General features: G+C 49.8%; 1 protein-coding gene across 7 annotated transcripts in view; it reads left to right on the forward strand.

Moving 5' to 3' along the window:
• The window catches only part of NCOR1 (nuclear receptor corepressor 1), a 197,346-nt gene that overhangs the window by 170,036 nt on the left and 14,735 nt on the right, over window positions 1-12,575 (forward strand). For 6 of the 7 annotated variants that reach the window (XM_069761106.1, XM_069761111.1, XM_069761109.1 and 3 more), the window contains 7 exons: window positions 1,002-1,164; window positions 1,362-1,837; window positions 2,004-2,129; window positions 2,215-2,348; window positions 2,801-3,015; window positions 3,222-3,356; window positions 10,317-10,459. In XM_069761106.1, coding sequence (XP_069617207.1) covers window positions 1,002-1,164; window positions 1,362-1,837; window positions 2,004-2,129; window positions 2,215-2,348; window positions 2,801-3,015; window positions 3,222-3,356; window positions 10,317-10,459 — 1,392 coding nt within the window. The remainder of the gene's footprint in view (window positions 1-1,001; window positions 1,165-1,361; window positions 1,838-2,003; window positions 2,130-2,214; window positions 2,349-2,800; window positions 3,016-3,221; window positions 3,357-10,316; window positions 10,460-12,575) is intronic. The other variant, XM_069761107.1, reaches the window with a different exon arrangement.

Here is a 12,575-nt window from a genome sequence, read left to right on the forward strand (position 1 = left end):
TGGCCTTGTAAAGAAAAAGGAGAATAGTCTTCTTTAACCTCAATATCTAATCTCAACATTGAAGTTGAAACACCAAGGAGGACAAGCCAGAAGGTGCTGAAAATTGAGAAAGTAGCAGGTGACTCCAACATCTGCAAATGATCACATTTTCAAGCACCGCAAGTCCAGTCTGTAGCAGGTGACGGGCATAAAAGCCAGATTTAAAGAAATGTTTTCAGCCATATGAAACCTCAAAAATCGGATCAAATCTTGCAGGATGATTGGGCAATGCCTCCTGTTCATTGATGTGCCAGTTATAGCAAACGGAAATGGACAGAACACTTAAACTGAAAAAACCTGCTTTTCCAGTAGGTCCCTACGTGCGTAGGCCGAGATGTCCCCACTGTTCAACATTGCTTATTCCAGTGGTTGGGGAACAGCAATAAACTGGAATGACAAAGAAAGCTTTACAGAGGCAAACGTCTGCATGGCTGGATCATCCGATTAGAAGGATGGAGCGTAGTAATCCATTCTGTTCTGCAAGTGAAATTGGATGTCACATACGATGCCCCAGGAGTTGTATGTCAACACAACAACTCCAGGCTATATGCTCTTGCTACTGTGAGTAGTCTGTGTGGCTAAAAAGTGCTACCATGTCCTACAGCATGTCTGGACTAGTCTCCTGACGCACATACCTCGGACAGTATTGGTCGGCAATTGCTAAGTGCGCTGCCAGCAGCAGATCTTGATGATTTGACCAAGTGCATTCAGGGTGACAGAACATTTCTCAGACAACCATTAATAATCTCATTGAGCCAAAGCGTGTAAATGCTGGGATATCTGCACATGGCACTCATACTGGATAAATAAAACAATGAATAAATCAAGATATTTTGATTCCTGTGATTTCCTGAATTGGACGACTTCTCCTTCTTGGTGTAGCAGTTTCAATGTTGAGGAGTGTATATAACCGATTAATAATCAGTGTATGTCGTTAACGAAATACCATAATATCTTTACAGTCACCGAGCAGCCTGGTAGGCCAGGTAGTCATGGGTATGTTCGTTCACCATCGCCATCAGTCCGTTCCCAGGAGAGCTTGATACAACAAAGACCAAGTATTTTACATGGAGCTAATGGGAAAAGTGTCATTACACCTTTAGACCCTGCTCAGCTGAGAATAATGTAAGTATTTCTCTGATTACAGCTTTAAAAAAAACCAAAAACATTTCACTACGATTTCTGTAAAAAGGGGACTTCTTAACAGAGCTTCCGTCAATGCCCCATTACAGATCCTTAGAGGTTTTCAAGACGTTTTTATTCTTTGCCCAGGGTTCAGATTAAACTTAATGTCCTAACCTGTAACCTCTGTCCTCCTCTAGGCCGCTGAATCCTGGAGGGCCCTCTATCACCCAGGGAATTCCAGCTACCCGGTACAGCACCGCTGCTGATGCACTGGCCGCTCTGGTAGATGCAGCGGCCTCCGCACCTCAGATGGAAGTCAACAAGCCAAAGGACAGCAAGCACGAATCCTCCCGATCTGAGGAAAATATAGCTAGACGGGCGGCAATGGAGCAACAGCAGATGGAGTCCGAGCGTAGACTGGTACAGAGCCCGTACACTTCATCGAGTTTCTCTAGTACTAAATCCCAGAGCCAGCAAGCACCAGCGGTATATTCAGAAGCAGGAAAAGATAGAGCCGCAGACACCAAAAGGAAACATATGGAGGAGCTCCGAACGAGAGGAAAGACCACGATTACAGCAGCCAATTTTATTGATGTCATCATAACCCAACAGATTGCCTCTGATAAGGATGGCCGTGAGCGAGGCTCGCAGAGCTCCGACTCCTCCAGCAGCAGTAAGTGCAGATTTTGTCCTGTGGTTTTTATTCATTTATGTAAGTAATTCTCTGTTTAGGATTAAGTCAATAGATTGCGCCATTCTGCGTTGTGTGAGTAAAGTCCTACCTGCCTCCATCAACCATAGAGCGAGTGACTGGGAATTCTGTTTCTGTGACTTTTTAGTGTCTTCCCATCGCTATGAGCCTCCCCGGGACACAATTGAAGTTATCAGCCCAGCGAATTCCCCAGTACAGGTGCAGGAAAAAGAATCGTACCCCCAGGAAGTCCCTAAAGCAAACCAAGCAGAAGGTAAGTGTCCAGCGCTGCTACACGTGGATCCTTATAAGAATGCACAAACGTCACAATTTTACAACGTGCTTTCTGCATCATTCAGCTGAAAGCAGCCGACAGTATGAAACGCAAGCAAATCGCTACCGACAGCAGCAGGAGCCTCCATCCCCCCAACAGCCAGCACCCACGCATGTGCCGCAGACCCATAGACTGATCACCCTAGCTGATCACATATGTGTAAGTTTTGTGACTTAAGAGTTGGAGTGAATCGATCCGCACGTCCCACAGTCCATCGGCCACAACAATGATCTGCTGGACGGGAGACGGGGACCTGCCCCTTACCGGATGACATCCGCAGCTCTCCGTAACAATGATGATGGACTAAAAGAGGAGGCCATCAGAGTTGGGTGAGTCCCGTCCAGCGACATGTTCATGGACTGGGACGTGCGATCAGTTTGCACCAACTAAATTTAAATTCTGTCTTTCTCTTTTTTTAGTTTTTTGGCAGATGAGAAATGTCATTGTTTATGTAGAAATAGCTAATATTAATAAGATCAGGATATATACACTTCGCTCGGGGTTGGAAAAATGTATCTAATCCATCTTGATCTTATATCTCTCCAAATAAAGCGCCGCTCTAGTGTTTATATAATTTACACATTTCTAACCTGTTTGCTCCTTTATTTTAGCACATTATAACCCAAGACTTTGCCAGAAACCAGTCTACCAACCAGGCTTCTCAGCAGCCCCCGACATCTACATTCCAGAGCACTGCCCCGTCATCGGCACCCATCCGATCCAAGACCAGCAGGTTCAGTCCTGAATCGCAGGCACCGCCAGTGCATCACCAGAGGCCTTCTTCTAGGGTATCACCGGAAAACATGCCTGAAAAGCCCAGGGGAAGGTAAAGAGATGCATGGCTATTTTTTTATATGTTGGAAGTTTAGAAGAACTTGTATGTGACCAAGGATCTACAAGCTTTTATATACCTCTCTCAATGTTGTGAATACATAAAAAGCTTAGTGATATAATCGGCAATGGGAGTGTGAGACAGAGCGGGTTAATGTAGAAAATATGATGCCTCATAGTCCAGTGCTTTCTCTACGACAGACCTGGAAAGTCACCGGACAGAGGGCACATGAATGAGCCATATGAGCCGATCTCGCCTCCACAAGCCACCATCATGCATGCCAAACAGGAGAACATGATGCTGCTGCCGCAGAGGCCAGAGCCTGCTGAACAAAGGTATAATCGATAAGTGAAGAGCGAACGTGCTTATGTGCTAACAGAGTGTCTAGACAGCCGCAACACATGCAGGGATTGTCTAACAGCCGCAACACATGCAGGGATTGTCTAACAGCCGCAACACATGCAGGGATTGTCTAACAGCCGCAACACATGCAGGGATTGTCTAACAGCCGCAACACATGCAGGGATTGTCTAACAGCAGCAACACACGCAGGGATTGTCTAACAGCAGCAACACACGCAGGGATTGTCTAACAGCCGGAACACATGCAGGGATTGTCTAACAGCCGCAACACATGCAGGGATTGTCTAACAGCCGCAACACATGCAGGGATTGTCTAACAGCCGCGAAAAACACACAGTCGCGTAGACTCGAACATGAGCATGCTCGGATAACCTTATCCAAGCACTTTCGCTCATCACTAATGATTACATGTAATAAGGCAACGTTTGGTCACTTTTTTTTCTTTAAAGGGATCTTGTCATGAGCAAAACAAATAACTGATTACCTGCAGATATAGGGTTAATATGCAAATAAATTGCCGCTCTGATGCTGTACTGAAAGCGCAGGTCCCATTATGATGTAAGTGACTGCGCTTTGAGTTAGGTAGCCGGGCATCATTGTAATGATATAAACCTGCCTATTAACCATATAGATGCAGGCAAAGAGCGTTTTCTCTATCGCCTTTCATTGGGGGACACAGGAACCATGGGTGTATGCTGCTGCCACTAGGAGGCTGACACTATGCAAATAAAAAAGTTAGCTCCTCCTCTGCAGTATACACCCCACCGACTGGAAGCAGGATATTCAGTTTAGCTTAGTGTCAGTAGGAGGTGGACACGGGTCTTTCATTAGACCCTTATCTACCTCAATGTGCGTCGTTTCTTTTCAGGTTTTTCCGGAGGGATACAGGGTGAACAGTCACACCTATACTCCCACAATGCGGACTATGAGTACGGCGTGTACTGCCACCCCGTATCCTCATAGATCCCTCAGCAGGACCATGATCCTGGCAGACAAGCGTGCTCAGAAGTCCGGTCCTGCATCCGTCCCCCACCCACTCGCCCACCAGAGCCTGTCGGTTGCGGAGACGAGGACGTCCATCAGCTCCCTGGACGTCTCATCCCTTGCAGGTTAGTACCGACGTGGGATGTTTGAGGTAAGTATTTCCCTCCTAGATCCACAAAGGGGGGTGCCTTAGTTCAGATGCAGGTCATCTTACCTGCAACTCAGAGGTAAAGCTTTTTCCCCGAGCATTGGGTCCCATCTCCTTCAGCTCCGCACCGCTTACGCCGTTTCTGACTACGTGACCGCGCTTTCCGGCCGCTCTAACAGCGGCCACTTTGCTCCAGCGCGGCCTTCTCTGGCCGCCGCACTGCTCCGTGGCTGCGGCCGCCCTGTGCCGGCGCGGCTGCCCTTTCTACTACCGTGCCGCTTCTTACTAAGTCACCGCGCTGTTTCGGCCGCTCTATCAGCGGCCACCTTGCACCAGCGCGGCTTTCTCTGGCCGCCGCACCGCCGGCGGCTGCCCGGCTCCGGCCGCTGTATGCGGCGCTTTCTCTCCTTTCTTCAGTGCGGCTGCTTCGCTTCGGGTCCCTGCAGCTGCGCTCCTCCGGCCGCGACATGCGGCTGTTCATCCTGTCTCCTTCGGCGCCGTTGCTCCGGCTGCGGTGTGCGGCCACTCAGCTGCCGGCAGTTTCCTTACTCCGCAGCCTGTAAGGCTCCCCCTCCGGTCACCTATCTAATTCAGGCCCCGGCTTCTGCCCGGGCCTACTTCTGGTGCCGGACTCCGCCCCCTTTCTTCTCTCATCGGGCGGGCTTTTCTCCCGCCCGACATTTTCACTGCGGCCCGCCTTCTCTCCGCCCACCGGCGCCATCTTGGGACTCCTTTAAATGCACCTCTCCTCCACATCTCAGGAGCCCATACCGCGGTCACATCCGCAGATCGGTCCAATTTGCGGCAGGAGCCCATATCGCCCTCCTGCCTAAAAGACGACTTCTTACCGGAGGCCCATCCTATCAAACCGAACAGCGTCCTCCGGATCCCGTTTTCCGTCTACCGTGAGTAGCTCTGCTCTGCAGACTGACACTCCCCTCTGCCCCCACCACTCGGGCAAAAAAGGGGGCCATTTTCGTCTTCCTACTCCTGCAGCAACCCGATTGTGCCCACCGCCCAGGATCCCCCGGCCGATCCGCCCGAGAGTGATACCCCCATCCCAGGCTGGGCCTCCTCTCTGTCTCAATCTGTGGCCAATCTAACACGGGTGTCTCAACCCTGGTGTCCATGCTGGATCGGTTGCCCCTGCAGACCCCCGCAGTAGCCACCGGGTCGCAGGAAGCTCCGTCCGAGCCCTCCAAGGCTAGCTGCAAAAGGTCCAGACAGGAATGCCAGTCTGAGTCCTCTTCTCGCTCCATCTCGACACTCGGTCCTCCTCTGCAGTCGGCGTCCTCCCGATCCTCCTCCCCTGAGTCAGGCGAGGCTTTCTCTGATACGCCTTCGGAGGATAATTTGGGGCCGGATTCGAACCAAATTGCTAACATGAGGGATATGGTTCAAAGCCTCATTGGAGCGACCAATCAGACCTGTGGCATCAAAGATTCCTCTACGAAACCCGCAGATCAGGCGGTTTCGTTTAGACGGTCTAAGCTACCTCCCAAGGTATTTGCTCCTCATCCTGAATTCAAGGAGCTTCTGTCCAGAGAAAGAGCGAATTCGACCAGACGTTCTCAAAGAGACAACCGTCTTGGAGTCTCATATCTCTTTCCTCCGGATCTCATTGCCAACCGGAATGAGAGGCGTTAGAGAACGACCTCTCCCCCTGTGGATACGTCGGCTGCTAAACTTGCCACCAACACAGTCCTTACGCGGTCCGGTGGGCGGCTCTGAAAGATTCCATCGATAGGATCAGGGAATCCTTCGTGAAGTCTGCTTTCAAAACTGCCGCATCATCCCAATGCCCAGCTTTGGCTTCCACTTGGGTTTTGAAGTCTGTATCCGAGGGGCTAAACAACTCCGTTGGGGCATTCAAGCTGGAGCTCCATCAGGCCGGCTGGCGGAACTTTCCTCCCAGATTACTCACGCCTGGAAATAATTTGTTCCCTGGATGTCGCGTCTTCTGCCGCACAGGCGCCCAGTAATGTTGTTGCCAGCTGTCGCACTGTTTGGCTCAAGAGTCTTCAAAGAAGTCCCTTACGAGCCTGCCTTTTCAAGGTTCACATCCTTTCGGTTCCAAGCTGGACCAAATTTATTAAGGACGGCGGCACCAGTCCCCTTCTCCAGACCTCGCCTACTTCCCCTTAGGCGGCTACTTCGGTCTTTTTGACCTTTTTTCGTAGTTTTGCGGCATCAGATTCCTCTTCACAACAGCAGAGGCCACAGGCACGTTAAGAGAAGAAGGCATTCTTCGACTCACTCTTTCCTGGCGTGCCTGCTACTCCTAAAGTGGATTCTCCAGGTCCAGGACTGGAAGTTCCACCTAGGCATGACCCACGACCAGACCCCAGCCCGTTTCTCAGGCTGGGCAACCGTCTCCTGTTCCTCAGGGACGTCTGGGTCTCCTCAGTAGAGGGCGCTTGGGCCAGGGCACTTGTATCCTCTAGATACAAAATCTTCATTTCACAGTCCTGGGATCGTTTTTCTTCAAATCCCAACCTCCAAGAGACCCCGCTCTAGTCCCGGGTTTCTTTACAGCCATTGTTTCCTTCCTTAAATCCGGGGTAAACGTTCCCGTCCCAGAACAGGAACGGTTCAACGGTTCACAGGCTTCTCTTCGAATCTTTCTGTACTGACAGAGGACAACAAGGTTCGTCCCAGTCCGGATCTCCATTTGCTGAACAGGAAGTTTCGTCGGAGACACTTCAGGATGATATTCCCTCGTTCAGTAATCACTTTCATGGAGGCTCAGGAATTTCGGTTTCAGGCTCCCGAAAGTCTATCCATCTCTCCCGACATTCTAACCGTTGCGGGTGGCTTGTCAACAAGAAGAAGTTCCGTCTTGTTCAGCGACTCGTATCTCCGGGCATGTTCTTCGACACTTGTCGGACCAGAGTCTTCCTTCCCGAGGATAGCATATCCCTCCTTTGTCAGGAAGTTCGCTTGCTCCAGGGTTCTCGGCTCCCCTCCTTTCCGATGGGCCTTAAAGGCCCTAAGGAGGTTTGGTTGCAACATCGGAAGCAATTTTCCCTTCGCCTGTTTCTTTCAAGACTTCTTCAGCAGGCTATTTTATCGCAGGGGACAGGTCTGTCTTCTCCCTGCATCGTCCGATCCGGCTTTCTCCCAGGTCAAATGGTTCCTCGACTGGTGGCCGAGGTCACTTCTCTTATCCCAGAGTAGATCCTTCACAGCATATCCTTCCTTCCAGTTCCCTGGCAGGTGGTGACGACGGACGCCAGTCCGCTCGGCGGAGGCGCGGAGCTTTGTCTCCTGTTCTTTCAGGGTTGTTGGTCGGCGCAGGAGCCCTCTTTGCCGATCAATGTCCTCGAGTTCCGGATCATCTTTCTGTCTTTCCTTCACTGGGTAAGGTTTCTCAGCAGCCTGCCAATTCGAATCCAGACAGACAATGACACAGCAGTGGCAGATGTCTACCACCAGGGGTGGACTTGGCGTTCGCTGGTCTTGGCCGAGATTCCAGGATCCTCCTTTGGACAGAGGCAACGGTCCTGGTGAGCTCCGCAGTGCATGTCCCCGGCGTGGACATTTAGGCCGCCGACTTCCTCGGCCGCGAGGGCCTCGCGGCAGGGGAAAGGTACTTCAGGAGGTTTCCTATCGGATTGCTCTTCGATGAGGGACTCCAGAGGTGATCCTCATGGCGTCCCAATTGAACAGGAGGTCCCTCGGGTCGGCCCAGGCTCCCGTGTTTCTCTCACAGTGGTGTTGACATTCTGGCCATTCCTCGGTCGCAGTTCGGGCTCCCCTATTGGTTTCCACGCCTTCCCTTGCTTTCCAAGCTGTCGAAAAAGATCAAGGCTGGATGGGTGCCGGTCATTCTGATCGTCCCGGCTTGGCCCAGGAGGTCCTAGTTTGCAGACATCGTCAATCCTCTCGCGGACACCCCTGGTGTCTTCCAGGCGGACCCGATCTGCTGTCTCAGGGTTCGATCTGTCACCCGAATTATCGGTCGCCCAGTTTAACGGCGTGGCTGTGGACTCCACAGTTCTAAGAGCGTCCGGCCTTTCGGCCCAGATGGGTCACTCTATATTCCAGGCTGGGAAGCCTTCGTCTTCTTTCAGGATCTACTATCGTACCTGGAAGGCTTACTTTCGTTGATGCGAGTCCAACCGCTTTTCACCTATGTCCTTTTTCCCTGCCTTCCATTTGGTTTTCCTTCAGGCAGGACGGGATTCGGGCTTCGCTCTCAGTTCCCTATAGGGCCAGGTTCCTGTGCTCTTTTTCCCTTTAAGAAGTCGTTATCTTCTCAGCCACAGGTTAAGACCTCCCTTCAATGAGTAGCCCATGCTGTCCCTCCGTACAGGGCCTCTGGTTTCATGGGATTTAAAGGTTGGGTTGGTTGTGCTTAGGGGTTCCCCCCTTATAGCCTCTCAGGGAGTTTTCCCTGTCAGTTCTATCTCGGAAGGTGGCTTTTCCCAGGTCCATCTCTTCGATCCGCCGCGTTTTTAAGTTGGCGGCCATTTCTTGCCGACCTCCTTTCTTGATTTTAAACCAGGACAAGGTGGTCGCAGACCTCTGCCTGCCTTCGTTTCTCGAGGTGGTTTTCATCTTTCCACCTCAACGAGGACATCGTTATACCCTTCCTTTTGTCCAGCTCCGACTCATCCTCTGGAGTGATTGTTGAACAGGCTGGGTCTCGTCAGGGCAGTGAGGATCTCCCTGGCTAGCACAGCCGCTTTCCGAAAGATGGATTCTCTTTTCGCCATCCCTGATGGCGTGCGTAGAGGCCTGCCGGTTTCCAAGGCGACTATTGCTCGCTCTATCAGAACGGCAATTTTGGAAGCTTACCGGGTCAAGAACAAGAGTGCCTCCTGAGATAAGGCTCACTCTACCCGGGCAGTCGGCGCTTCCAGTGCTTTGCAAGCGGCAACCTGGTCTTCCATCCACACGTGTCGCCGAACTACGGCGGACTCCAGCCTGGGCAGAAGGATCCTGCAGGCGGCAGTGGTGAGTCCTCGGACCTGATGGAAGTCTGTTTTTCCCACCCCAGGGACTGCTTTGGGACGTCCCATGGTTCCTGTGTCCCCCAATGAAAGGCGATAGAGAAAACAGGATTTTTGGTTGCTTACCGTCAAATCTGTTTCTCGGAGCCTTCATTGGGGGACACAGCACCCTCCCAAGTTGAACAGCTCTGTTTACGTTTGAGTTCTTTGAACACTCTTTGAGTGTTTGAAACTGTTAATCTATGGAGCGCCGTAGAATTTGTTGGCGCTAGTAGATAAAGTTTATTATTATTATATTATTATTATTCTTTCTCTTTTACACGTTGCTTCTCCTACTGCTTTCTCACTAACTGAATATCCTGCTTCCAGTCGGTGGGGTGTATACTGCAGAGGAGGAGCTAACTTTTTTATTTGCATAGTGTCAGCCTCCTAGTGGCAGCAGCATACACCCATGGTTCCTGTGTCCCCCAATGAAGGCTCCGAGAAACAGATTTTACGGTAAGCAACCAAAAATCCTGTTTTTGCACATGACAGGTTCCCTTTAAGTACTTTCTAAATTTCTTAGCATTCTTTCCTAAGTAAGCGCTTTCTCACATGAATCCTACATGTCCGGCTGTGTAGAAACAAATGTGGGATGTTTATTATTTTGGAACCACGTGTTTCTTGCTATTGGCTGCATTTCTGCTTTAGAGCATATTGAGATCCAGCAATTACTAATATATATAATATTGACCTTATATTGATATATAGATCAGTAGATATGATTCGTAGTTATGTTGTGTACATACGCAGCTTATTCTCAAGTTATTTTATTCCTTCTGTTATGTCTGCTAATGATTTTCTCAGGAATGACTCCCGTTCACCAGGAAATATGAATTATCTTCCCTCCTTCTTCACCAAGTTGGAAAATACCTCCCCTATGGTGATGTTCAAGAAACAAGAGATTTTTCGTAAGTTAAACTCTTCTGGTGGCGGTGACTCTGACATGGGTAAGTGGGACACAGCTGCTCTCTTCTTTCTCTGGCTTTTTCTAACTTTAATTGGGGTGACAACAATGAAACCTACTGTATCCCAGAGTTAATGCAAACAATGATAATTACTTTAATATTCCCTCTGTATTCTGAGCAATCTTCATTTTTCTATAAAAAATCCCGTTTGACACTATGTTAATGCCTCTTAGGCTTGGTTCCCACTATGAGTTTTTGACACGGAGTATTTTTTAAATAATACAAGGAACATATCTTACCTAATGGGTGCAGAACCGCTGCAGAAAATCTGCAAAAACTCACCGAAAAGCTCATTGTGGGAACATAGCTGTATGCAAAATTGCATATATCCTACAGAGATCTTTGCTTCCATTCAGTAGCACAAGCTAAATTTAAAGGGAACCTGTCAGCAGGTTTGGCCAATATGAGTTACGGCCGCTGCCTTTCAGGGCTTATCTACAGTATTCTATAATGCTGTATGTAAGCTCCCGATCCGACCTGCAAGAGAAGAAAAATATGTTTTATTATACTCACCTGGGGGTGGTCAGGTCCAATGCATGTCGTAGGTCCTGGTCCGGCACCTCCCATCTTTTTGCGATGCCGTCCTCCCGCTTGCTTCATGTGGATGACATGTCCCTGCGTCATCCACATGGGCTCCCCGGCATCACGTTCCTGCCTTGCTGCCCTGACGAGGGCAGAGCAAAGTACTGCAGTGCGCAGGTGTCGGGAAAGGTCAGAGGCCAAGCGCCTGCGCACTGCAGGAATTTGCTCTGCCCTCAACAGGACAGAGAAGTACGCCTGCGCAGGAGCGCGATGCCGGGGAACCTGTGAAGCAGGGGCGCAGTATCGCAAGAAGATGGAAGGTGCCGGACCAAGACCAGCAACACCCATCAGTCCGGACCACCCCCAGGTGAGTATAATAATGTGGGCTTAGAACGTTGTATATAAGCCCTGAAAGGTGGTGGCTGTAACTTGTATCGACCTGGTGACAGGTTCCCTTTAATTGGTTTCAATTTAAGGAAATGGTAACTAATATTAATGAAGGCGAACCCAAAATTGCAGTGCAAAAATGGTCCTCTCTTAATGAAGATGCCAGGAGATTGAAAATTGGTCATAAGAATCCCTGGTCTGATTTGTGGTGGTCTTAGACCAGGTTCAGACAGCCGAACTAAAACTCAGGCGTGTCGTATCCATAAAATGTAAATGTGATTGGTGCCGTGTGCTGTTACACACAGCAGACAAGTTCAGGCGCTGCCTATTATCTACATACACTGGTTTGGTCCATAAATTGGACTGGATTGCATGCTGTACATTCTTTTTGTGTTTTACGCAGGCCACTAGTCTGTGTGGAAAATCAGCCATATGCACTGGCAATTATGGGTCCATGCACTGTCCTTGGCTCACACGTAGTATAATATGTTTGACTTGAGGCTTTGAGGGAAGGGTGCCTGAGAAATTATAGGTATAAATAGATGGGGGGGAGGCTAGGAGGACCACACAAGGTATGAGATGTTTTTGACATGACATGGTGCCTACAGGGTCCTAAAATGTAAATCTGTCACTTTGCATATAGCAGATGGGCTCTACAATGATGATTCTATGTGGGGTTGTACTGGCTCTTCTTAAGGGACCAAATAACTAGTTGTAAGGCAATTCTCCATGAAATAATACAAAATTTGTTTTGTTCTGCACTAGAGCTGTGTCACCACCTAGAAGAGGTGGCTACACCATGTCAATGTCTGACCCTTTAACGAGCACTGCATCATGACCGAGGATAATTGCCGAGACACAAGCTCATCTGCTTACGGATGTTTTGGGCAGTGTGCCCTCATCTGTGCCAAGCCTGGCTGAGTTTGGGTTGTCCAGATTTGACACGGAAGTCTGGTGTAATCTGACTAGAATCTTCACAGCGTGCATTCCGGAAGCGGGCGGTCATGTGACCGCAGGAATGTGCCATAGATGCTCCCAGCCACATTCAGACTAGACGTGCGTGGCCTTGCTCAACACAAGTAATCCTATCATATCGCATATGTGCGGTCACGGGACCACCCGATCTCGCCACCGACACTGGGGAGTCCTGACAGTGCATGCGGACTTTCACTTCAAACCTGGACAGCCC

Source organism: Ranitomeya imitator, chromosome 3 (assembly GCF_032444005.1).
Source record: "Ranitomeya imitator isolate aRanImi1 chromosome 3, aRanImi1.pri, whole genome shotgun sequence".
Classification (NCBI taxonomy): domain Eukaryota; kingdom Metazoa; phylum Chordata; class Amphibia; order Anura; family Dendrobatidae; genus Ranitomeya; species Ranitomeya imitator.